Genomic DNA, 26,547 nt, shown 5'->3' on the forward strand with positions numbered 1-26,547 from the left:
AGAATTATAAAATCAAATAGAAAGAAATATAATTGAATAATTGATAAATAATATAAATCGTGCCAATACAATCGTAAACAGTTGTATCATATTAATGTGTTAAAGTTCATTTATTGTAAACATTATAAAGACATGTAAGTCTGAACCGTCGGCCAGTGAATGTGTTAAAAACTTTTCAATCAGAAAATTTCAAATATTTGCGCTGACCATTCAGCATACCTAGGTATAGGACCGTACAAGAAGAAATAGACGCATTAACGTAGAACGCATGCGCCCTTTTTCATTATGCCGAGAAGGTGTCGAAAAATTGCATCGAATATTGCAAATGCGGAGCAAAAAAAAAAAAAAAAAAAAAAGAGGCTCGCATTTGTTGACGTGCGTCGATGGTGAAGTGGCTGATCGATGGAAAAACCGAAGAAAACGAGGAGGTTTGCGGTTTGCGACGGTAGATGTCAGGAGCGTAGGATGTTGCGGGGCAGTGAAACGCCGCGCGGCTCGCATCGTCCGTCAGAGTAAACATAAGCACGATCTCGGGCAATAGAGTACCTCGTGCGCTGCCAGTGGCAGAGACTTCTTTGACGAGTGTTTTAGACACGGACAGATAGGAAAAACGACATCGTTCGTAATCGAAGTGATTGTAAAGCCGATGGTGCGAGGGATAGGCGAAGGGTAATGATATGTAACGAGTAAATAGAACGACGTTGAGAAGAGGACATCGTCGGTGAGGGCATTGTCAAGACGCTTAATGTGCGCGGTGCGGGCGCGTGGTACGCTCGAAGCGGCCACAAATGAAGAAGAGGGAAGCCACGACGAGGGTGGTAGAGAGGGAAGATGTCGAGTGGCTCGGCCTCGAAGCTCGTGAACGGTGAAAATAAGAAGGAGAACGTTCATGAGTACGAGCACGGGAACAGGAAGGAGAACGAAAGCGGCGCTGCTGGCAGCACTGGCTCATCTAAAGTTGTTCTCGCTGGTGAAACTAGTAACGCTACTTCTATTGCTGCTGCTGCTGTTGTTGCTGATACTGGTACTACTGGATCTAGTGCTACTAGTAACGCCGGTAGTGGTAGTGGCAGTGATAATGGTGATAGTGGTTGTTCCGCTGGTAGTAGTGGGAACGGTGACAGCGGCAGTAATAGCGGTGTCTGTATTACCGGCTTGACCGCCGGGGGCGTCATTGGCAGCGTGGAGTTTGGCGACGTAAACTCTGATCTCAAGACAGTGGAGAGTCTTGAAACGATAGAGGATCAAAGGGACGCGAACGACGGAACGGAGTTTAGCGAAACTGAATATCAAGACCTGTACTCAGGCTCGTGCATCGAGACGCCAATCGTAAATCTTACCACCACTACTACCAATACCACCGATACTACGGCCACTATCATTGATCACAACGAACAAACGACCACGGCTGTTTCTGCTGCCACTTCTTGTTACGAAGAAGACGAGGAAGAGGACAACGAAGAGGAGGACGACGACAACATGGTCGCGGCGATGAACGAACACTTGTCCACCACGTCGGCCACCAGCGGCGTTCGGAGTAGTACGGTCTCTACGACCAGCACCACTGGTAATTCCGTTATCAACCAGAACAATAGTTGTTCCCGCAATGAATTCCAAAACGTTGGTGAAAACGGTAAACCGGTCGCCGGAATACTCAGTTTCCCCTGTGACTTTGATCACATGTACGCCAGCATGACAGACGGTGGAGCTCCGGCGGCTGCTACTGCTACCTCTGCTCTTGGTGTCAGCCCTTTACGAGGTAATGAACCCCGTCAGAATGATTTGACGGAGGTGAAGCACCTCAAAGAACTGTTGCTTCTTCATCTTGATTTGATACAGCAACAATCCGAGCAAATCGTCACCAAGGACAAATTGTTAGCAGCTCTTCGGCAGGAGAACGAAACGGTATTTCCTTTCTCTTTCTACACACCATTTAACGTATTCTGGTTATACATAATTTTGCTTCGTCGATTGTACCGATCGTCATAAACTTACTTTGTTTTTTCGTTTTTGTTCGTTGCTTTTAAACGTTAAATTTGATCGACGTGAATAAGTACACGTTCCAAAATACCCGCGCTTATGTTTGTTTCGTACATACGTCAGTCAGTGTCTCTGCCTTTCTTTCTTTCGACTCTATTTTCCCGGTTCTTATTCCTGTTTCTGTCATTGGTCGGTCAATCGTGAAGGTCAGCCATAACGACGCCACGGGATGGCGCTGTTTCGTGTAGAATTGCACCTTTGAAACGTGAAGCACGTTACTACACGTTCTGCTTGATTCTCGCGCGCGATCTGCCTTAGCAGTGACGGCACTTTCATAATGGAAAATGGAAGATTTTTTTGAATGAACCGATTTTTTAAAACAATTCAATTTTAAACGATTCGAATGATGTCATTGTCACTGCTGCTCCATTTCGCTATATATACGTGTGATAAATTGTGGAAACAATAATGCCTGGAATTCGCAAAGAAATTAAAACCCGATCGTCTCAGTCCTATCGTTTGTTGACAGTAAATAAAGATTGTTTAATCAAATTCTATCTAATTTGTGCGGTTGTTCATCTTTATATACTTATGCTTATATCAAACGAAATAAAAATATTTAACTGGCCGAGATTTTCTACGATTATTAAATAGTTAGGTTCTGTTATAATTACGTTTTTCCTACTTATCGTTAATTTCTTAACAATGGACTTTCATTGAATAGTGCTCAGTGTTTATTGTTAACAGAAATTTAAATTTAAAATTACATTAAGTCTTTACTAATAAATGGATATTTATATTATAGCTAAAGTTACGTTTGGAACGTATGGACAGACGTGTAAACTTACAAAAATTACGGTCAGAAAGTAATGAAAATTCCATTACATCAGAGCATATTGGGACGTGTTCACCTCCGAGCATCAATTCTGTGAATGTGCCATCGACCAGCGAAATTCATAGAAACATTCAGTCCGAGAACAATAATTCTCAGTATAATGAGAGTTTTAAGATTCGTTTGAACACTAGTGGTGGAATTACTACCGTGAAACAAGAACTGAACGATAACCAAGGAAAACTTGAAACCAAGGTAGAAACTGGTAGTGATATTCGATTAGAGTGGGAAGAGAAAAAGAAGAGAAGATCAGACCCGATACCATTATCTAGCGGAAGCAAAAGAAAAAGAGGAGTCTCGTGTTCGTCTACGATCAGCAATGACACGTCATCTACAGTACAAGATAAAGTGTTAACTCACGAGACTGGTAGAAAAGGTGATAGAAAAGGCAAACTATTGGCAAAGAAAGAATCTTTCCTCACAACAGAGGAACATTATTACACGGCTGTTGGAGATCCTAATTATACGTTAAGTTTGAAGGAACCTAGTCCAGTGGAAAGTGATACCTCCTTGGAAGTTCCAAATTGGAGAGTGAAAATATATACAAGCTGTTACACGATGGAAGGGACTGAAAATTTAGACGATGAAATTTTTAACAAGAGGCATTTAAAACTGGAGAACGACGAGAGGAGGAGAAAAAGATGGGATGTACAAAGGATAAGGTTTGCATTTTCGATAAAATGATAAAAGAATAATGTATTATAATTAGTATTTATTTATATTATTGCCTGATAAATTTAATGCATTATTTAAATTTTAATATTTGTAAACCGTCTCTTTCAGAGAGCAGAGGCACATCGAAAAATTAAAACAGAGACAAGAACGTCAGAATCATCAAGCAACGTGTTACAATACAAATCATACAGGACCTTGCCCATCTGCGGTGGAAGAAGAATCTGTATCGTCGTTATGGCCTGATATAGAACAAATACAAAGTCTTCAAGTGGATCCCCAATTACCTATTACTGCATTTGGTGCTCCTATTCCTAGTTTCTCTCCAAGGTAAATAGAAACGTATTAATAATACAAAATTCGCACTCATACCGATTTATATTAATTACCTTTAATTTTAAACTTACAGCGAATTTTCTTTACCTTGGTCAAACATGCCACGATCAAATAGTCGGCGTCCAAAACGATCGACAGGTAGAAGAAAATCCACTAGGAGATAGACGCTTTTACGACGACAGACAGGACCTTTGTCTTATCATTTTTAATCTTTGTTGTAGACTTGCTCCCTTATACTTCTGTTTAATTTCTCTCTCTCTTTTTTAAAACCATATATTTTTTACTATGTGAATAGGGGCACCAAAGATATTTTTATTACATTTTTAAAAATATAATCCAGGAAAGATGACTGTAACTAAGAGAAGTACCTACTACTTTTTTATTTTCTATCTATTCGTCTGTAGAATGTACATTCGATATAAATCGATATAAATTGTCGGTTCGTTAAAATCGGCAAATGTCATTTTATTCGTACAACTGTGTGTATTGTCGCAATTTGATAAAAACGTTATTGATTTCTTTGATTTTAATGAATTATTTATTATTTATATCTGTGAAATCTCAATCGGGGTTGTACAAACTATAATAATCAAGTTAAATGGTTCAGATTGAATTTATTTTTTCTCCAAATGTATAAAATCTGAATTTAATCGAACATAAATAAAATATGCTACAGGTACGCGTCTAAAAAAGATCTGTTGCAAAATCTATATTGCGTGCAAGCGAACAATACAATCTATCTTAAATTCTTCGTAGCCCCTTTTCTTTAGTCTCGAATCGATACTGAGGAAAAAAATATTCGTACCTATGGAATGGTTCCATAAATATTTCCAAAAAGTACCAGTGGTACAAATGTATTTATTGTATTACAAAAGTGTATTTATCGTTAAGGATTAGAATACTCTTGAATGGTGAAAATATGTAGTTTATAATGTAAATCTTGGAGAGTTGAAAACCATATTGGATCAAATTCTGTTAATTTCATTTTAATATTAACTGATTTTAGGATAAAATTCGATGTTTGAATAATATGAATTCGTATGAAATTTCTGTCTCGAGGAATACGCTAGACACAAAAGTAAATTGTTAATTCGATCCATTACGGTTTTCAACTGTCTGTAATGTTTCCATCACAATTTATTCTGATAAGTATCTGATGCGTCCATCCGGTAAATTATCTCAGCTATGTTGTACCCTCTGTGGACCATTTTTGTAGTGTAATAAATGTAAAATACGTATTATCTATGAAAGGTTTATAAACATTCATAGACATAACTATCGTCTTCCTAAAATGCTAAAGATACATTGAAAGAACTTGTTACAGATATATCTTGAAATTACAAAAAACGCTATATTCATGTTCTAAATTTACAGATTACCATATAAAGATTACAACAAAATTTTTGTATTTGTTTGAATGGTGTAACGGATGCAAGCAAAAGTTTCATTATAAAATAAAAAATGTAACATTAATTGATCTAATTAACAAGCTATATTTATAATGGTATTTTAGATTGCGGTAATTTGAAATTTGAAACATGTATTTTTTTTTAACTTGAATTGCGATTAGTATTATGTTCAGAATGCAAGTTCATCGGAATGCTGTTTAATAAATTTGGCAAATACAGTTGTTCGAATGCGATAAAGATAAGTATTACAGTTAAGGGAACACATAGCTCGATAAATAAGTAACGAGTAACATAAACGATATAACTTGCATATATTGGCCATGTTGACATCATAAATCAATTATATAGAAAATTATATATAATTTGTAATTTTTATTGTTTTATATTAAATATAAAAGGAAAAGGGGTTACGACGTCTAGTTACGAAAATGTGGCAGATTGAAATTGATTAAATTTTTGTAATTCCTTTTTATTGGACATTAACACCATTTATGACAGTAAATATCATCGAACGATTATTTCATTGAAGATTCGTATTAGGCCTCATTGTATTAACATTTTCTGTAATTCGGTAAATCTTTAAGAATTGTGTAATTTATTTAATAGCTTTCCAGTATCATAAAACTTGTACGTTTTTTCATATTTTCAATTCTTTTTTTTTTTTATTTCTATGCAAATAGTTTTTATAACTTTATTAGGAATTACGTACATCCAAGATGTTTTTCTTTTATCGTTGCATTTAATTGTGATTTTTTTTTTTCTGTCTTTTTAACATTCTCTCGATAAAGATATAACCTCCGTTATTCGTGTACATTTAGTTATATTATTCTATTTCATAATACGTAACAACTGTGACGCGATACTCGATTCAGCCGTCCATGAGAAGTATCAGAATTTCTTGAACCGAAATATGCTCGACGTTAAGACACGGTGAATATAGTAATTATTACTTGTAAATAAAGGAACGTCTTTCCAAGTAAACGTTAGTTTCTGTTTTCCGTTTTATTCGTGACGATAGGTATGTATATTGTCGAGACCGTATTTTTTTTTTTTTTTTTTGTTACTTTAAAAGAAAGGAATGCATCCTGTAAAAATATTTTCAACAACAGTATGGGACAATTTCAGAGTAGAATTATAAACCGGAAAAAATTCTAATACTTGAGAAATTTTGAATATTTGATCACGTTCGTGTAATAATTGCAGGACCTAAAGTATGTACATACGAATGTATATGTGTATACGTTGAGTATGGCGAGTGCGTCACTTATATGTAAGTACAATACACCCATGCACGCGAGTATAAATAAATGTGTATATGTTTCTAACTTAATTGAATCGAGATACGGATATACGTAAAATATATTTATTATATTGTGTATAAATACTATACTATATAATATAATACATACATTATTACTATGCGTACAGGTTATTCCGTAACTGATGGATCAAATGTGAAAAAAATATACATTTGTTTTTTTTTTTTTTATTCGTTCGATAGAAAAGCGTTTACATTGTCATACGTTCGAAGTATACATCGTTACATTGCATCCATTAAATTTCAAAACATAACCGTGAAGTAAAGTCGAAAAAGTGGTGTAACATTTTCATTGATTTCGTTACGCGTGTGAATATTTGACCACTTACGAAATGCCCTGTACATACATAATGCGAGTTATAATTTAGTGGTAATAAGAGATACTGAATAAATAAGATTATTTCATAAAGAACGTCTTGGTAAATGTGAAATATTAGTCGTTCTGAAATCGTCGGGTTCGGGATACCAAAGCAAAGAATGTTTTTATGCGATACGATGTTGATTTATTATTAAGCTGAATGAGATACGGTTCTTTTTTTTCGTTCGTAAATACAAGGTAAATTAGAAACACTTTCTATGCACGATGGACGGTCCTGATTCGTCGTACTCCTGTTTCGAGATCCACATTTGTTGGAACGTACTTAAGCTAGCCAAGATCGAACCACCGATCCAGACCGAGTATTTCCTTTCCGGAGGCGCGATTATCTTGATCTTCATCGTGGATGGTGCCAATGCCGTTATTTCCTTTTGCATTCTGTCCGCGATACCTGGATACATAGTGGTGCCGCCCGACAACACTGAATTCGCGTACAGATCCTTGCGAATGTCGACATCGCATTTCATAATCGAGTTGTAGGTGGTTTCGTGGATACCGCACGATTCCATGCCCAGGAAGCTTGGCTGGAACATCGCTTCCGGGCATCGGAATCGTTCGTTACCAATAGTAATCACCTGTAATCAGTAATCGCGCGTAGCTCGTGAATCACGTCCATTTACGACAATTTAAATTCACGTATGATTCTAATTACCTGGCCATCCGGTAACTCGTAGCTCTTTTCCAGAGCACTCGAACCGGCCGCCGTGGCCATTTCTTGCTGAAAGTCTAAAGCAACGTAACATAATTTTTCTTTAATGTCTCGAACAATTTCACGCTCCGCGGTCGTTGTAAAGGAGTACCCTCTCTCGGTTAAGATTTTCATTAGATAGTCCGTCAAATCACGGCCAGCCAAGTCCATACGCAAAATTGCGTGCGGTAAAGCATACCCTGAATAATATAGAAATAATTTTATTTCAGGACGAAGCTTAAAGGAGGACGTACGATTTTAAGGGCTAATGTTGTCGAAGCGACGAACGGATTTATACTCGATGAAACGGTGAGTACCTACATACCCTCATAAATCGGTACTGTATGCGATACTCCGTCACCGCTATCTAATACAATGCCCGTGGTGCGTCCCGAAGCGTAAAGCGATAAAACCGCTTGTATGGCGACGTACATCGCCGGGGAATTAAACGTTTCGAACATAATCTGCGTCATTTTTTCCCGATTAGCTTTGGGATTTAACGGCGCCTCCGTTAAAAGAACGGGGTGTTCCTCGGGGGCGATTCTCAATTCGTTGTAGAACGTATGGTGCCATATCTTTTCCATGTCGTCCCAATTTGTCACGATACCGTGCTCGATCGGGTACTTGACGGTTAGAACACCTCTTTTGCTTTGGGCCTCGTCCCCCACGTAACTATCTTTCTGGCCCATACCGACCATAATCCCCTGTACAATTTTAGTTTTATTATTATCGTCGATGAAGCATTTAAAGCGAAATTTTAATAACGAACATTTATTCTCTTTCGTAAGGTTTTTTTCAGCATTTTTATTGTACAGGATGTCCAGTGATTTTTTCGTTCAACTGTCAGAACTTGCTCGAAGGTTTAAAAGGAGGAAAAAATATTACATAAAGTTTTTAGAAACGACGTTGTACCGGTCGATTTTTTCCTGGATCAGAGGTTCTCGCATTTTGGCGGGAATATCACGGGACATGTTGTACGAAGAAAGAGTTGCAATGAAATTCACGGAATCTTTTCGAAATCTTGTAAATCTTAACGAATTTGGAAATACACGAAGGTTTTAGAAGTCTCGAAAATTTTCAGCTATAATGTTAAAAACGTTTAAAAATTAGTTTTACCTGATATCGAGGTCTTCCGACGATGGAAGGGAATACAGCTCGTGGGGCATCGTCCCCTGCGAATCCTGCTTTGCACATTCCCGATCCATTGTCGACTACCAGGGCTGCAACGTCGTCGTCACACATTTTAAAATGGAAATAATTACTTTAAATAAAATTAAAAATAAATTAGGTTTAAGTATGTATATTGTAATACAAAGACAGGATTTATTTATATGACTAGACTTTGTTCTATCTTCACAGTGCGTTGACTCCTTTAACATTGTTCCTCTGTAAGAATGGAGCTGCTTTATATCAACTCCCCCTCTTTTCCCCATCTCTGCACATTTGTGTCTGTATTTTAAACAGTTTCTGGTATCTCTACGAACCGCTGTACCCTTTAACTAGTATAACAAGCTAACATTATTATTTCCGTTTTTGTAATTTTTATAATTTTTTGTTAACTTTTTTATAAATCTATAAAAGAATTATTTTAGGGTGTACTACATTTGTTACATTTGCGTAATGCAGACGAGGAACAGTACGATACAGAAATTAAGTAATTGTAATTGTATCAATTACTAACACAAAAATCATAAAATCCAAATAACTGTACTGATATATTGTACCTGATACAGAAACGGCAAACGAACACCTTATAAGAGGCTTTAATTGGTTTTTAATGTATGCCAATTAAGAGAATGTTATTACATTACGTACACAGAGTTTGTGTCAAGTAGAGCATATAAAGCATTTCCTTGTCCCCCTAGCTATATTGGATTCCTCTTAACCGAATGCAATTTAGACTGGAATATACATAATTTATATTTAACACCGAGTAAATCCTGCTTATTGAAGAAAGTGAAACCAGCTTCCCAAGAGTTCACTGAACACAAACCAAATTACAGAAGTTACAAAATGCATCGTATCATAAGGCATATAAAAGATAAAATATTTCATTGTACCTTGTAAAATTTTCTGTACAACTTGTTTGTATTTTTAAATTTAATATTTTTTAATATTCGATATATTCGATCGTTTGTTAATTACGATATGACTTTATAATTATACAAACAATGTTTCTTACGTAAAAGTTGTAATAAGATTACGTATATTTCTTTTAACTATTTATTTATAATAGTAATTAGTTGGCCATAGACGCGTGGCGAAATTTGATGGAAAATTACCGAATTTCTTAAATATTTTAATTGTATTTAAAGCAGAACGTTCGACCAATATTACAAAATGCATATAAAAGATAAAATATTTCATTTACCTTGTAAAATTTTCTGTACAACTTGTTTGTATTTTTAAATTTAATATTTTTTAATATTCGATATATTCGATCGTTTGTTAATTACGATATGATTTTATAATTATGCAAACAATGTTTCTTACGTAAAAGTTGTAATAAGATTACGTATATTTCTTTTAACTATTTATTTATAATAGTAATTAGTTGGCCATAGACGCGTGGCGAAATTTGATGGAAAATTACCGAATTTCTTTAATATTTTAATTGTATTTAAAGCAGAACGTTCGACCAATATTACAAAATGCATATAAAAGATAAAATATTTCATTTACCTTGTAAAATTTTCTGTACAACTTGTTTGTATTTTTAAATTTAATATTTTTTAATATCCGATATATTCGATCGTTTGTTAATTACGATATGACTTTATAATTATGCAAACAATGTTTTCTTACGTAAAAGTTGTAATAAGATTACGTATATTTCTTTTAACTATTTATTTATAATAGTAATTAGTTGGCCATAGACGCGTGGCGAAATTTGATGGAAAATTACCGAATTTCTTAAATATTTTAATTGTATTTAAAGCAGAACGTTCGACCAATATTGCCTCTATTTAAAAGTTCTGTCATTTACATTATACGAGTTAACGTTCCTTCTATATTTATAGAAAATATAAGTCTCAGTTTGCTAACTCTCTCAGAATTAACGCATTTTAAGAGCTCGCTGTTCCATAGAGTAATCACTAAGCAGAGCTTCGTTATAATTGGTGTATTACATTTCGTAATTAACTGTTCAAACTAATGCTTATAATTAGGCCGTGAAATTAAGTACCTAGTTTGGTTCTAATTTGCTGTATATCCTATTTTCAACCGTTTTTTGGAGTGCAAAGGATTACACAGAATCAAACATTGTTTTCACCTATAGTTTTATTTAAAGGTAGGAATCACACGTACAAATAAATAAATACATATTTCCGCTCTCGTAAATATTCTTTTCCAAAAGTTCATTTTCTTTCGAGTTTATCAATTTTACAATTATATATTTACAAATGAATGTACAATAGAAAGAAAAAAAGAATTGTAATCGACGTGTCTATCTGTAAGGTAAATAATTAATTCTATTTATCCCACAGGCCAATTTCTTTCATTCTCGTTTGGAAATATTTCTCCAAAGCGTTGGCGCATCGGTAGTATTCGGTGTCGGGGCTATTATACAAGCGACAATTTGTAAAAATCCGTGTCATGTCTGCGATAAATAATCTCCTTGTAACATAGTACCGTGCCTTCAGTCGATCGGTCATAGTCTTCAGATCTGAAAAAGTAAATAAATTAATTAATTAATTTTCAGCTATCATTTTGTGCAATCACGTTTTGAATTTCAATTACATTTACCCATGGGGTATTTAATATGATCGTAATAATCCGGGACATCGTTTTTGTCGACAGGCTTTAAAAACGGCCAGGCTGTACTATGATTCTTAACGCTGTTCAAAACATTCTTCAAAGCATTGTACAACGAGTCCGTAATATCCAAGCACGCTTCCATCGGTTCTGGGCCTGGTGTGCCTTTAGCTACGCCTCTCGTTCTCGTTTGAGCATAACTCTTCCAGCCGGTCTCTCGAATACCAGGAATAGATTCGACAGGAATCCCTCTAACGCCTTCTTTGAAGCACGTTAAGCCAGGATGAACCTTTTGTATCTCTTGCTGTCTCTGGTGTATCAATTTTTTAATAATCTCCTTCTGTTTTCGTATGACCGCGGTGAACTCTGTATATACAATTTTAGCATTCAATTCGCAATGCATCAACGTTGCTCCCTCGTAATCCTTGATATATCCCTGATGCATAGATCGTGGTAATTTGATATCCTTGCTGAAGCCTTGCTTTTTAAAATATCCGATCGCGAACTCGTCCGCGAACGTGAGGAAATGTAATATATTGCTCTTTATGTGATAGTCTTTTAGCATGTTCATCAAGTGTGTACCGTAGCCTTTTACTTGTTCTTGACTGGTAACCGCGCAGAATACTATTTCTGTGAAGCCCTGTGTCGGAAACATTCGGAAACAGATGCCACCGATTGGTCGGCCATCTTTGATCAAGGCCAATGTTTTGTGTTTACTACAAATAAAACATTGTTACGATTAAATCATCCAGCGTGTATCAAGTAATAAAAAACTGAATACTCTTTCTAGCATGAGCCACACTTACGGATCAAAAACTAGTTGCGATATGTACTCTTTTGGCATTCTAGGCAACTGATGGCTGAACACGTTGTGCAATCCGATTAACCAAAGCATCGTTTGTTTAGAAACCGGCTGTGTCAGACTGTTCCCAACAACGTGAAATTCTATAATTTTTCTACTCTCCTCGATCTTGGCAGTTTCGTCTCGCGGTACGTTCGGTGGGAATACTGCATCGGGTCCACACATGTAATTAGGGTCGTTGATAGTCGCCACGATTTCAGCAACAGTCTCCTCGGGCAAATCCTCAAATACTTCCTCGGTTTTTCTTCTCTTCACGTCCGAACGTCCCTCGGAATGCGACCTTTTCTCGTGAATCTTTTTCATGCCCGGACTTATATTGATCGTCGTGTAATTATCTTTGTCGTTCGGAGTGACCGTAACTTTCTCGAACTCCCCTGTTCTTCTCCCTTGATTCGATTTTGATTCCAACGCAGTCTGCAAATAAGTGGGGGGCACCTGCTTGAAATCGGGATCCCAGATCGGTGAATTGTCCGAGTAAATTTCTGCCTCCAGCATCGAGAGGAATCTGAAATCAGTAATCGGTTTCGAGTAAAACTGCAGGTTCGGTGGCTTTGCTCGAAACGAAGAAATCTGTACGTACTTTGGGAAATGCGTCAATACTATCACTCTCTTTTCCGGGGCTAATTTGTCTCGCTCGCTGTGACATTTGTCCAGTAATTGTCTGGATACTGGTTTGAAAATAGCTTGAACGAATGTCCGTCCGAAAACTAATGAAGTATCGTAATGGGGCAGAGAGTCACAGAACGCTGGTATGTGGCAAAATACCAGCCATCGCGTATGATTGATTTTATAAGCAGGAGCGTCTTCCACGCTAATTGTGCCTCTCCTGGCGCTCAGAGGGTCGAAGTTCCAATGGTTTAAACAGTGCAGGAACATCTTAGCCATGTCGCACATAGCTTGCATGTCCCTCTGCGGTAAATGGCCATATTTGTACGCGACAAAGTTCATTACTGCTTTTGCTATGCTAGGTCTTTCGAACGGCGGTTGCCCGAGAGGACCTTCTATCGTAGGTTTCGTCACCGACTGTATACATTTCCTTAAAAGTTTACACAAGTAAAAATATACTTTCTTTGTATCCGGATCCTCCTCTTTTTGCAATCCCAGAAAGATATTGTCCGCGTCTATGACCATGCATAGCAATTTATTGATCTCATCCTCCGACTGATTGGTCAGGTGAGACACATGATTCTCTAAAACGTGCGTGCAGCTTTTGCATGGATCGAAAAAGTTTATAATCGGTTGCGTGTCGCTTTTCGGTGACTTGATCAGTAACTGTGGATTCTTCCATCCGACGCATTTGCACTCGTCGACTTTGCACGCGCTGTAAGTCGCGATTTTCAATATTTTCTTCATTTGGGGTAAATTCAACATCTGTTGCTTCCTCTGTTGTATCCTTTGGAGATTATTTTGTCGACTGCTTTGCTCCTGGGGTCTGGCACCGTTCGATTCCCTACTGTTCCCTGCGTGTTGCGAACTACTGCTTACGGATTGGTTATTCTCTTGCAGAGGCTGCAAAGTTGCGTTGCGAGTTCCTTCCTCGGTCGACATGTTTCTGCGATAAAGAACAAGCGTTGTAAAATATTAAGCATCAAGCGTTTAGTTAAGCATGCTATTGGTTTTAAATAAAACGAGATAGAAAGATGATGCTCCGTTTCATTTCATTGGTGTGTCAAGGCATAATGAATAAAAATTAAATTAAGTTCGAAATGTCCTCTATTTTTGTTTTGCGGTGTAAGTACATTATAAATGTCAAAAGAGTAACCAATAATATCAATCATATTAAAGTGTAAACATTGTTTTTTAAACAGTAACTCTACGTACGATTAGACAAAACGTTTATAGAATAAATATCATATTTGTTAGTAATTTACAAACTTCAACGATTATTTATAATGCTATAAACATGCATACAAGGTTAAGGAACATCGTCCATACATCCACTGGCGTTGCCGCTACTAAAACAGATTGAACATCATCAGTGTTTACCGTTTTCCTAAAAAGATGTTAACGTAGTTTTTTTTTTTAAACAATAAGAGGATCGAGAAAGAGAACGAGTGACAGTTTGTTTTCCTCAACACTTGGAAACACACAAGCTCACGTGTGTACATACACGTGATCTATATTTTCCATGCTTTCTATTTGTATTCTCCTCTACCTATCCCATTAATTCCTTAATTTTAATCAATTCTAAAGTTAAAAGTATTATACAAATTTATTTAAGTTGTTAAACCACTTCTCTATACTTTATTTCATGTAATTAATAAGTTATAAACGATTACTGGAAGCTATATTTACTTGTATACATATAGCGTGAAAATCTGACAAAAAACAGTATCGCCATCTAATATCAGAAATTCGAACTGCTAAAATGCATATATATATACGAGCTCACGTACATGAATGGATCTATCATTGTGTTAAAATCTGCAAAGAAACGGTATCGCCATCTAATATCAGGAATTCGAACTACTAAAATGCATATATATATATGAGCTCATGTACATGAATGATCTATCATTGTGTTAAAATCTGCAAAGAAACAGTATCGCCATCTAATATCAGGGTTTCGAACTTAAAAAATCGTGCCAGGATCACAGAATGTTAGTGGAGGTATCCGGACTACAGCTACCCCCACTCCTCCTACACCTGATACGCACTACCTTGATTATTCATTAATAACTCCTTTCCTGGGATTAAAATATGAACTCTTAGAACTGAAGAATCTAGTATAGCCCCTTGGCAATATTCAAGGATAGTTTTTAGACCCATGTTATGCCTCATTAAATAGTTATTAATGAATATCGGAAGTCGGGACATTTACGGCTGTATCACCGCCAGCTTTAATCGATGAATTATCGATTTTTCAACTATAATACCCATATTCTGGCTATTAGGGAATCAAGTCGACATCCCTACCAACATTCAAGGACCGATTTTGTAACGCTCCATGCTCTAATTAATTAGTTATTAGCGATAGATGACTAAGATGTCGTGTTAAAATGTTAGAAACAGTGGGCCGACTTCCGATATTCGTTAATAACGTTTTAATTACGAGCGGAATGGTTCTAAAAATCATCCTTGATTGTTGTCAAGGGTCTGTACTATATTCTTAAACTCTAAAAGTTCATAATTTGTTCCCAGGAAAGGCGTAATTAGTAAATTAAGGAGCAGTAATTCATGACACGCAGAGAATTATCGATTGTTGGATGGTGGCGCCACCTAGAGGCGAAAACAGCGTACTATGGGGTTCTCCGCTTGTAATGAAATGTTGCTCGTTAATTTAATAATTACGCTTTTCCTGGGAACAAATTATGAACTTTTAGAGTTTAGGAATATAGTACAGACCCTTGACAACATTCAAGGATAATTTTTAGAACCATGCTATGCCTCATTAAATAGTTATTAACGAATATCGGAAGTCGGGTCACGGTTTCTAACCTTTTCACGCGACATCTTAGGGATTTATCGCTAATAACTAATTAATTAGAGCATGGAGCGTTGCAAAATCGGTCCTTGAATGTTGCCTAGGATGTCTACTTGGTACCCTAATAGCCAAAATATGGGTATTACAGTTGAAAAATTGATAATTCATCGATTAAAGCAGGCGGTGACACAGCCGTAAATGTTACGACTTCCGATATTCGTTAATAACGTCTTAATTGCGAGCGGAATGGTTCTAAAAACTATCCTTGAATGTTGCCAAGGGTTTATACTACATTCTTCAATTCTAAAAGTTCATATTTTAATCCCAGGAAAGGAGTTATTAATGAATAATCAAGGTAGTGCGTATCAGGAGTAGGAGGAGTGGGGGTAGCTGTACTCCGGATACCTCCACTAACATTCTGTGATCCTGGGACGATTTTTTGACTTCGAAACACTGATATTAGATGGCGCCAGGTATTTTCGGCTTCAGAAGCGCCTCCGAGTGGGAAGGAGAGGGGATGTATCCCAACCTTAACAATCGAAAGAATACACGTGGTTGCGTGTGATATAGGTTATGTTAATTGTTCAAAAAGAAAATAATGTTTTATTTGTGTGACGTGAAAGTAAACATTGAATTTTCTCTATTAAGGAATAAGAGAAATCTAGCGAAAGTATAATTTTTAATATTTATGAATAATCAAACTTTTGAAAACCATGAAATTCAACTCGACGGACGACAAATCACACAGCATTCGAGCCGATGTTAAACAAACCAGAAAAAGAAAAGTTAAAGTGGAGGAAGAAGGTAACGTTATTTTACTTTGTAACAAAGATATATTAATATCTGTAATTTGTATTAAATATACGTAATCATTACTTTGCGAATAGAGTTTTTGTTTGTTTTTGGAAAGCAAAATTAGGTTAGAAGTGTCTTATTAAATACTTCTGACATAAAAGTATATTAAAATATTATTCGATAAATTTTGTTTTCAAGTTTAAGTAAGTGCTAATTCAAGAAATTAATTAAATAGATGACGGTAAGACGCTGGATGACGGTATTGAAGCAGTTAATAACTGTAACGATGCGAACACGACCGAACAAGTTTTATCGAGTAAACAAAATGGGATAACAAAAAAACGGAAAAAAGGGCACAAGACAAATTCATCTATAAATGATTTAAATAGTAGCAAACATGTCGAAGAATCTACTAGCAAAGTATGTGATAATTCTGAAGGAAGTATGGAAACGAAGAAGTCAAAGTCGTTAAAAAGTATTACATATACTTTATTATGTTATACATAAAATAATTATTTCTAGAATTATGTACAGCTAATCAATCACAGGTACAGAAAATAATAACAAGGATGAGGAAGATTCCGGTGATGAGAAAAATATAAATGTACAAGCAGAGGAATTAGATGGGAAGTCCTTAAGAGCTAATTTAAATTCTGCTAACGGTTTAGAAATGCTAAGAAAATTTGTAAAAATTTGTAATAATAGTACAGAAAGAGATTTAGCAGCGGAATATTTAGATTCGGGCGGTAACATCCTCGAGATATTAAGATTATTAGATACAGAAGATAAAAAAAGTATTACTGCTATCATAACTGTTTTTGCTGCAGTAAGGATATTGTTAATAAAGTATGTATGATACGTACGTATCTCTGTAACCCCTTGGTGACCAAAACAGACGAACAGAAACTTTATTGTATGGATAACTTACTTTATAAATTAAGGTTTGCGCGATATATCTCAAAACAGTTATTTAAACACAATTCCCCGTTTCTATCAAATGTTCAATCTGTGTTACTAGGCATCAAGGGGTTAAATGTATTACTATGAAAGAGTAATTTACTGTAATTGTACTAAACTATATTCTCTTTTTTTCAGAGTTTTAACACAATATCCAGAAAACCAGTACAATTTGGTGGGAGAATGTAGACATTTAATTAATTCTCACTTATCGCTGGTACATTCTATGCTTTCTGCCCAAAGTAGTGCAAAAGAGCGAAAAGTGGTTTTACAATTGTTGGCTGCAATAGTGTCATTAGGTGATAGTCTTCCACGTGAATTGCTCGTTCATTTATCCTTGTTACCGGAAGTCATTAGATCTCTCGTACGGCACACAAAGCCTACGGACAGTCAGAACGTAAGAAATTGTTACGTTAATTTCATTCTTGCTTTCTTGATAGAAGGAAACGTATCAACTATTAAAACTCTCCTCGACAAGCGCAATCTACTTTCTAGCATATTTTCTGACATGATATATGATTCCAAAGACGTTATTAGTTTAGTTATAACCACTCTTAAAACTTACATTCTTCAAAATCCAAAAGTTAGCAAAACCATGAAGTTACATATATTTTCGACGTCAGTCGTTCAGAATCTTGTACTCCTATATAATTGGAAAGGTCCAAACAATTGGCCAAAAAATAAAATTCAGAGCACCACAGCGAGTCCGCAATATCTTGAAGAAAAAGAGGTATGTATTGTTGATTATACGTAATACGTAAATGTTCCGTCGGATTATAAGATTTCTTTTTAATGTAGGTTGTAACCGAAACTGTGCACAGTTTTTTAATTATATTATTAACATCCCATCGATATGGTATTGTTTTTCGTGATCATACGCTTGGTACATCCCACAGTAAATATAATCAATTGGTACATACAGTACTGCAAAGCTTAGATCGACCTTGGGAGCATGAAAAACCATCAAATTTAATCGTTCAAATAATGGCAGCGTGTCCAGACTTAATTAAATCTCAGTTTATTCTTTTGGAACCACACATTGAACCTAGAATATCAATGAAATGGATCGCAGCAATAAGATTTGTGAGAAAGGTAATTATATAATGATAAATACATGGAATCTAAACGATGCGTGTATCTTCCAGAAACTAAATTGATCAACACCATGAAATAAAAAATAGATATGTTAGAAATATTGTTCCAACATTGTTTTGGAGAAGGGTATAGTTGAATAGTCTGTTAAGTTTTCATTCGTAAATTTTATTACAGATTATAGAGTCGATTGATTTAGAAACAAACATGAAAACATGTTCAATGGAATTAAGTGTATCTCAATTAGCCAGTGCAATAATGTCTTTAACATTACCAGGAGCAATATTGAAACATGCAATTATGCCATCTTTAACTCACTCTGATATAATAGTAAGGCATGAGGGAGTACTCGCACTTATAACTATATTCGATCAGATACGGAAGTATTTACTAGTTGCAAAAGTAAACTGCAATGAGGACCATGTCTTTTGTGCATTTAAAAATAATATATTAGAATTTGTCGCTAAGGTATATTTACATATATTTAAATACGTAAATAATGTAAGAGTTTAAATACAATAATGGTATTTTTACTATATAGAATAAAAATTTTTGGTATTCCAGAATGTGCCCAATTTAAATTTAATATTGAAACTGTGGGACTGTAACTTTGTATCAAGTCTAACCGAAGATAATAATGTTAACAAAGAACACATTCCAGAACCGCGAAAATATGAACACTTAATAGCTATTTTAAACTTATTACATATGTATAATGATATATGTCCAGAATTATTGCACACATTATCAGATTTACGATCTAGTACGTTTTTAAATATACTGAACGAATTGGACATCGCCGAGACTTTCGAATTTAACGTTATAAAAGTAAAAGCTATACAATTCTTAGTTATTGTAAATCCTACGGATTTTTTACCACAAAAGGTACATAAATTATTATAACTTTCAACACATTTTTATATTTATTTATTCACATTATTTAATTTATCGAGTCTTAACGTTTTTTCCAGAAAATATTTAGCGATGTACTTTCATTTTTATTATCTCTTTTAAACAAAGAAGTATCCACGATTTCATCGTGTATAGAGATAACAATAAAAAATTTATTGAATGCCACTGGAATGTTTGAGGGATGCAATGATCAATTGGATATCTGGATCAATGGTTTCGTGGATTTAGATGAAAAAGAAGAAACAATAAATTGGTTTATGAATATTGTAAAGAAAGCTGTTAAAAATATTGAAAGATATGCGAATGAAATAATTGAAATGGAAGAAATTATTAATGTAGGGATAGTTCAGCCTAGTCAATTGGAAGATGTATTTAATGGTAAGAATTGATACACTTGTTAAGCGTTAACATTACAGTATATGTGAAATGCCTTATCATATTTTCAGAACTGGCAGATAAAGATATTATTCATGAAAGTTTGGAGAGAAATGTTTTGCGTATGCAACGCTTTACGTCGATATCGCCTCTCTTATGTTGCATGTTGCGTAAATTGAAGAAAGATTTACATCCAGCAACGTTACATTACGCATCTTACGTATTAATACATACATTACATTGTCAAGTTGCGCCTCAATGTTTAATACATTTAACAAAAGATATACAAGAGTTGCCAGTAAAAAAATATTTACTAAGCTGGTCGGAGGGCAGTAGCCCGATATGTATTGAAAACGTACCCCTTTCTATGGCTTCAATGTGTAAATTGAATCTGGCGTTGTTAAGTGATACCAAAATAGAGATAAATAAAATATTTAACGGTGGTAATATAGTTACATTTAAGTACAGCAATGATACTATCACGATCCATCATTCTTTGTCAGCATACGAAATTATGTATTTGTTCAAGATGACTATATTTTATTTGACACAATTCACCGAACGAGGCATTTTAACGACAATCCAAATAGACAATTGCAAGATTCTTTTAATATCTTTATTATATATTGCAAATGAAAGTTCAGACAGCTGTATGCTCGTGGAAGAATGTGCAAAGTCTGTTTTCACTCATCCTATCATCTTGTATTATTTTTCACCGTTTCATCAGAAAAGCAAAGATATTATGAGGAGTATGATAACTCATACAATTATTGATATTTGTAATGTAATAATTCATTGGCGCAAAAAATGGAACGTTAGAAATGTATTATTTCACTTCAAAAATAAATTGCTTATACAGTTACATAAAATGATAAATAAAAGTCAAAGATATGACAAAATAAATAATGTTGAAACGATTGCAATTCTGTTCAACGTGTTGCAACTAACATCGCAGGATGTTGTATATTTATTAAAAAGGCTTGTGACATTAGAGGATACAATGTTTGCTTGTAAGGATGAGAGGAATTTATCAATGTATGGATACATAATTCCAGAACTTTTACAACTTATTAGCAATAATAAAATTAAATCCGAGCGCACTGCATTGTTTGAACTAGATGCAGCATATATTAAATGTTTATGTTCTCATCTACTTGTTTTAAAGTCGAAAGGGATCATTAATTTTGAAAAGTGGGAATCTGCTTTACAAGGATATATTTCAAAGTATCCATATAATATTGCTGGCATCGATACAGGTAAGCCATTAGAAAGATAAATATTATTATTCTTTTTATAATATTGATTTAATATGTATGATACATTTGCAGATACTTTTTTGTCATTGTTGTCTACAACGATTACGGACACAACTGTGAAGCTCCTTGCGTTTTTGATTAGTAAAAATATGAAATTCATACCAATCTTTACAAACTATATGTTGACGTCCGAAAATATAAAGGAGAGCAATATTGTGTTTCCAATAGTTGCGAGTAATTTAAATTTTAAATGGAACCAAGAGTTTTTAAAAAAATTGAAGACACATTACGAAGCCGATATTTTATCCTATTTGAGCGATCCCAAAAATGTGAAAGTTTGGATAGAGGAGAATGTTACTGCAGTTTCCTATTTGATTAAAAACATATTCGATTTTAAAACATGCAGTGAAACGTGTAATACTATTTTACAAATTGGCGATAAGTTAGATACTGTGTCTATACAATATATACAAATTCTTGAAAGTGTTTATAATAAATGTGCGATAAAAGATGGAGAGAAGTACATTAAAAGTTTTATACAAGTTCTTCTTCATATAATTACTTTGACTCTAAAGAAGGAATCCAAAAATGTTAAGAAGCTTCTTGTTCTTTGTGAAAGATTGAACAATGCAGTTGAACATTTGAAAGATAAGAAAGATTTTCTTTTCGAGGAATTGAATACTAATCACTCATGGTCACAGTTTACACGATTTTCTTTGAAATTTGGTTTTAAAGAATTAAAGGGCAATAAACAACCGTTGCCAATACTAAAAACTTTAAGCACTTTATGCGATGTTGCATATAAGAATGGTAGTGACAATGAATACACAAAAACTTTATTTGAAATGGCAACTTCTCACTCTGAGTTTCTTAATATAATGTTGGAATCATCCGATATAAAAAGTACGTATATATTTTCAATTCTATTAAAATAATGTTTCTTTTTGTCTATTAACGATGTATTATATTTTTAGGCGATCTTGTAAAATTATTGTGGATTCTTATTCAGAAGAACAAAACAGTTATGGCATTGACGCATATCCCAGTTTACTTAGCAGCATACAATGCTACTTTGAGTGCAGCTGATCAGTATCTTTTACTTGTAAGAAGACAAATATTATTATATTAATTTTTTTAGAAAAAATATTAACATATACGTTGGTTTCAGATTTTACAGTATTATGAAAGTAATAATATTAATATTTACGAATATCGGCCATATTTATGGGGGAATGCGGCTGCGATACATTATAGCGTAAAGGGTGAAACGCATATGAATTTGTGGAGGGAACCATCTACTTCCCAAGTATTGAATTTATTTGAACAAGATGTAGTTAGCAACACTATACAAAATTATCCCTTGGATAGAGCATTAAAAGTGGGTTCATAATATATTGAAACATCCTGCTAATACGTTCAAAGCATTCGTTTGATTTTGATTTCTGTTTGTTGCAGAATAATGAATTACACGAAGCAAGTGGTACATACGATCCAGCATTTTATTTACCATTATTGTATTTTTTATTATCTGAAAATAATGTCATATCCTGTCAGAAAATTGCTCAAAGTGGTGCTCTGGGATTAACGTTCGCTGCGTGTAGTAGTAATCACTCTGATGTTCGTATGTTAGCTTACACAGTCATTGTTAGATATTATACTCATTTGGAAGCTTCAAGGTATACTGTGAGACAGTTTAACGACAATAATTATCGGCATTGGTTTATTCTATTGTAATGTATGTATTTATATTTATGTTTATAGTTCGAAAGGGAAGTTATTATGGATGCGACTGATAGACGCGGTTCGTTATGGTGTTATCTCATTACAATCAAAGCTTGATGATGTCCGTCTAAATTCTATAGTCTCTACATTTCTGGCAAGAACATCTTTAATCGCTACGCAACCATTGCATCCTCTTTATTTGCCTTTGCAAGTATTCTTGATGGCTAAACCCGCATTGGATGTAAATACAATACCCGAATTGTTAATACTCTTTCATAGCTCCGACGTAGACCATAAAATGCATAGACACTGGATTCTGGAAAATATTCGCGATGGTATGAAAACGGAGTATGAGATGAATACTGCATTCAAGTGTGTTTTATTTAAAATGCTCTTGGGTTTTTATACTTGTAATTTGTCAGATCCGCGCACAAAAGTAAGACCTCTAAATATTAATGTAGCGTTTGCAAATAATAATTTGTTTTAAAATTGTTAATTTTCTTGATATTGTATATTTTTTATTTCAGATACTTATTCTGGAAGTGATCGATGTTGCATTGAAAACCACCAAAGCTTCTGTGTATCTTATAGAGGGCTATGGACTACTTCCATGGTTATTAGAAGTTGCATATAATTTGCGTACACATGAAATTCGATTAACAGAGCTTGTAGTGAAAATAATCGATAAAATTTTGAACACTATATTAAAAATGGGAGGGGACACCGTCCATTACAAGTTGATGCTTTTAAAAATTGCATTGAGTTTAATGTCACGTTTGTCGAAAGATGTAAAGATTATCGTATTCACGTTATATATAAATATTTTGCAAAAGTTACTTTTATCGAAGTACATGAAAATGGCCGTTACTAAAGAACACATAATGGAAATTCTTGAATTTTCTAAACATTTCGTGGGCGATATAGACGAATGCGAAGATATGCTACGTTTTGGTTGTGAATATATAACCAAAGTAGATTGTGTTGAAAATGACAATGAAATTGAAGTGGCAAGAAACTGTTTGAGGACAATGGTATGGACATGGTGCAGTCACGAAATAAGATAATGTATTTACTGATTTTTATATATTATGTAAATATTGCATCTATGTATATCCTCATGTTCTGTAAATTATAGTGTTTTTTTTATTTACATTTACGCAGTTTACAAGTTACTTTGTAATTTAATAAAATAATACTGTATTTTAATTTTTGTAGTTTTTGAGGTAAGTTTTTAAATTGGGTCTTTGTAGAAGTAAGGGTGAACTTAGATAATTATAATGATAAAGGTACATAGACTTTTTGTTGGTATTTATAATTGCTAAAATCTATTAATATTACAAATCCTTACTAGATGTGTCTACAGACAGTATGTAATTTTAATCGAATATCAGATTTTTATAGTAATCCTTTAGTTTTTAAACCTTGTGTGCGTTTTATAACTCGTATTATTTATTTATTTAAAGAATCCATACAAGTCTCCTTTTAGATTTAATATTGAGTTTATTGGGATAATATTCTATACATCCATGTAGATTAACCCTCGAACGGGGCGAGTACGGTCGATTTTTACCTAAATCTAAATTTCGTTATTTTGCATTCCAGTAAGTTTTTGATTTTTACATTTTTGTATTCGAAAATTGTTTAGTCACTATTATCGATTATTTTTACAAGTTTTAAATGGATCCCAGAGTACGTTGGGCGAGGGTTGAAAGTATCTTTTCGAATTTTATAGCGACGATTCTTATTTCTAGCGTAACTACATTCTTTCAAGTGTACTTACTCGCAACGTTGAAACATTTCTATCAAGTAATTCTCGGCGCGTTAACAGCAATTTATGTTAGAATGTTACGAACTCCTTGGATAGAATGTGTGCACGAACACATCCTCGTCTGGGTCATTATGCTTTCCCTTGTGATGTCGTAACACCAGCGTAACTCGAGCAATATCAAGTTTACCGGAATATTCTTCTCCCGCATACCACTCTTTCATTTTTATCGAGTTTAAATTTAAACCGTCACGTTGAAAGTCACGCGCGTTAATCGTTACCGCTTCGTTCGTTGCGCCGCGATTCAAATTTTTCATTGCTTCTTTCGACAGATAGTGTCTCAGAGCAAAATCAGCCACGATGTTCTGATGATTCTTACTTAAGAATCCAGATTTCATAGACGACGACAGCCGAGAATAATTCTCGACGCTGTCTGTCGGGCCTGTAGCATTTTTATCCGACGCGTGTCCTCTCGGGTGTCCCTTCTGGCCGGTCTGAGAATAACCATTTTGAGATTTGTCTAAAACGATGCCTGCGGCTTTTGGCGATCTACCATTGTATCGAGCGCCACCAATCATCGGCGATATTCCGTTTTTATCGTTCGCCGATAAAAATTCATCGATTCGGTCGGTAAAAGTGTCAATGTTGCGTTTTAAATATTTTGAAGTGGCGTCTCTCAAGTTTGTGGCGCCAATTTTGGTTTGAGCGGCAATCGCTCGGAACAGGCACCCGTTTAAATTCGTTTCCACGTTAACGGGTTCTCTATTACCTTTTAAGGTCCAGTGACCTATACAATTTTCTCCTAAATGATGGTATTCCACGTCTATGGATATCTCATTTTTATTTTCATTTATCGTTTGATAAAATTCACCGTCGGCTTTCCAAACTCTGATGGGTTTACCTATTATACTCGATAACGCCTCCATGTGTGGAAGTCCTGCGGGCCCATTATTTTCTAGATCTTCGATCAGCCACTTAGCTATTCGTACTTTCAACAATTGAGTATTTTTAATCAACTCGTATCGGTTGCAGGAGTTTTTGCGTTTCCCGCGCAACTCTCTGTCCCTATTTTTTTGATGATCATCGTTGTCCAAACGTTCGTCGGATGTGTTGTCCAGGTCCATAGAATCGTGCATTATTTTCTCAAAATTTGACGGATAAGTTTTTTACCGGGTTTATTGTTACTTGATAGGAGAATCGTTCATCGTTTTATGTTATAAGCCATTGTTGTTTCTTACGAGAAGCGTAAATGATTTATTTCTTAGATCTTAAAATATCGATAAACAATATTAATTGTAAATTTCATTATCATTTTCGATAGGGTTAAGTAGCGCGACAAGGGTAGAAAAAAAAATGATTTCGAATGTTCATTGTAAAGATTGATGTAATTATTACTTAGGAACATGTGTACATAAAATTTACTATTGATAATATAACTAAAAATAGAAGAGAAAATTCTTGATCGGAGTTAACGAATAGACGGGTATAAATTATAGAAATACCTTTACAAAAGACGAGGCATTTTTCAATTCTATGATTTACGTGACGTTTTCCCCATTTTTTTTTTCGTAAATTTTTACTGAAATTTTCAATGAAAATGATCAAACATTTTTTGTAGTTATTACTTGAAATTTTGCATGAACGTTCTCGTCCACGATGGATTCGCGCGATTGTTTCGGCTATGTTCAATTCTTTTGCGCGCGACGCACATTTTTTGAACAGTTCATAAACGAACCGTTCGTCGAGCATTATTTATAGTAACTTTTGTTTGCAATAAAATGTACTGTCTACAGCGTGCAATAGTTTTCTTTGCATTAACATGTTCACGATAGATCGACATTCTGCTGTCATCCAGAAACTTCATTTTAAAATTTACCGTGCAATCTAAAAATTCGTTTCTATCTTAGAAATCTAACTCGCGCGTAAGGGTTGTGTTCCCAAGCACACTTTTCAGTTTGATTTC

General features: G+C 34.8%; 5 protein-coding genes across 8 annotated transcripts; 2 read left to right on the top strand and 3 right to left on the bottom strand.

The window, feature by feature from the left end:
- Positions 1-527: 527 nt before the first annotated feature.
- LOC122395963 (male-specific lethal 1 homolog) lies at positions 528-5,826 on the top strand. Its single transcript, XM_043393975.1, has 4 exons — positions 528-1,905; positions 2,786-3,534; positions 3,656-3,874; positions 3,954-5,826. The coding sequence occupies exons 1-4, from the start codon at positions 832-834 to the stop codon at positions 4,042-4,044; spliced, it is 2,133 nt and encodes a 710-aa protein (XP_043249910.1). The 5' UTR covers positions 528-831; the 3' UTR covers positions 4,045-5,826.
- Positions 5,827-7,168: 1,342 nt separating this feature from the next.
- On the bottom strand, positions 7,169-8,913 carry LOC122395546 (actin, clone 403-like). Its single transcript, XM_043393202.1, has 4 exons — positions 8,788-8,913; positions 7,997-8,375; positions 7,636-7,871; positions 7,169-7,558 (listed from the first exon to the last, which is right to left on the bottom strand). Exons 1-4 carry the CDS (start codon positions 8,911-8,913, stop codon positions 7,169-7,171), a joined length of 1,131 nt encoding a protein of 376 aa, XP_043249137.1.
- A 2,207-nt stretch (positions 8,914-11,120) lies between these two features.
- LOC122395727 (histone acetyltransferase KAT2A) lies at positions 11,121-14,528 on the bottom strand. 4 transcript variants are annotated; one of them, XM_043393547.1, is made up of 5 exons: positions 14,273-14,528; positions 12,867-13,838; positions 12,231-12,791; positions 11,416-12,140; positions 11,121-11,335 (listed from the first exon to the last, which is right to left on the bottom strand). In XM_043393547.1, exons 1-5 carry the CDS (start codon positions 14,392-14,394, stop codon positions 11,142-11,144), a joined length of 2,574 nt encoding a protein of 857 aa, XP_043249482.1. In that variant the 5' UTR covers positions 14,395-14,528; the 3' UTR covers positions 11,121-11,141. The 4 variants fall into 4 exon arrangements, with proteins under 4 accessions (XP_043249482.1, XP_043249485.1, XP_043249483.1 ...); XM_043393550.1 differs by having other exon boundaries at positions 14,222-14,528; XM_043393548.1 differs by having other exon boundaries at positions 14,198-14,528.
- Positions 14,529-16,359: 1,831 nt separating this feature from the next.
- LOC122395729 (nucleolar pre-ribosomal-associated protein 1) lies at positions 16,360-24,008 on the top strand. Its single transcript, XM_043393551.1, has 15 exons — positions 16,360-16,514; positions 16,741-16,929; positions 17,054-17,351; positions 17,601-18,192; positions 18,261-18,554; positions 18,732-19,022; positions 19,119-19,439; positions 19,526-19,844; positions 19,913-21,097; positions 21,170-22,000; positions 22,072-22,199; positions 22,266-22,475; positions 22,553-22,773; positions 22,859-23,255; positions 23,347-24,008. The coding sequence occupies exons 1-15, from the start codon at positions 16,424-16,426 to the stop codon at positions 23,881-23,883; spliced, it is 5,904 nt and encodes a 1,967-aa protein (XP_043249486.1). The 5' UTR covers positions 16,360-16,423; the 3' UTR covers positions 23,884-24,008.
- Positions 24,009-24,664: 656 nt separating this feature from the next.
- On the bottom strand, positions 24,665-25,720 carry LOC122395886. Its single transcript, XM_043393797.1, has one exon. It carries the CDS (start codon positions 25,718-25,720, stop codon positions 24,665-24,667), a length of 1,056 nt encoding a protein of 351 aa, XP_043249732.1.
- Positions 25,721-26,547: the final 827 nt, after the last annotated feature.

The sequence above is a fragment of the Colletes gigas genome, unplaced genomic scaffold (genome assembly GCF_013123115.1).
Source record: "Colletes gigas isolate AHSC1104 unplaced genomic scaffold, ASM1312311v1 Colletes_gigas_Sc00006, whole genome shotgun sequence".
Classification (NCBI taxonomy): Eukaryota; Metazoa; Arthropoda; class Insecta; order Hymenoptera; family Colletidae; genus Colletes; species Colletes gigas.

Coding starts and splice junctions, on each gene's coding strand:
- LOC122395727 (XM_043393547.1), bottom strand. CDS start 14,394: ATGTACACACGTGAGCTTGTGTGTTTCCAAGTGTTGAGGAAAACAAAC. Junction 13,839..14,272: donor AACATCTTTTTAGGAAAACG/GTAAACACTGAT, acceptor TCTTTATCGCAG/AAACATGTCGACCGAGGAAG. Junction 11,336..11,415: donor TCATATTAAATACCCCATGG/GTAAATGTAATT, acceptor TTACTTTTTCAG/ATCTGAAGACTATGACCGAT.
- LOC122395963 (XM_043393975.1), top strand. CDS start 832: ATGTCGAGTGGCTCGGCCTCGAAGCTCGTGAACGGTGAAAATAAGAAG. Junction 3,535..3,655: donor TGGGATGTACAAAGGATAAG/GTTTGCATTTTC, acceptor CGTCTCTTTCAG/AGAGCAGAGGCACATCGAAA. Junction 3,875..3,953: donor ATTCCTAGTTTCTCTCCAAG/GTAAATAGAAAC, acceptor TTAAACTTACAG/CGAATTTTCTTTACCTTGGT.
- LOC122395729 (XM_043393551.1), top strand. CDS start 16,424: ATGAAATTCAACTCGACGGACGACAAATCACACAGCATTCGAGCCGAT. Junction 19,023..19,118: donor TATTAGAATTTGTCGCTAAG/GTATATTTACAT, acceptor TTGGTATTCCAG/AATGTGCCCAATTTAAATTT. Junction 22,774..22,858: donor ACTCATTTGGAAGCTTCAAG/GTATACTGTGAG, acceptor TTATGTTTATAG/TTCGAAAGGGAAGTTATTAT.
- LOC122395886 (XM_043393797.1), bottom strand. CDS start 25,720: ATGCACGATTCTATGGACCTGGACAACACATCCGACGAACGTTTGGAC.
- LOC122395546 (XM_043393202.1), bottom strand. CDS start 8,913: ATGTGTGACGACGACGTTGCAGCCCTGGTAGTCGACAATGGATCGGGA. Junction 8,376..8,787: donor TCGGAAGACCTCGATATCAG/GTAAAACTAATT, acceptor AAAATTGTACAG/GGGATTATGGTCGGTATGGG. Junction 7,872..7,996: donor TACAGTACCGATTTATGAGG/GTATGTAGGTAC, acceptor TATATTATTCAG/GGTATGCTTTACCGCACGCA.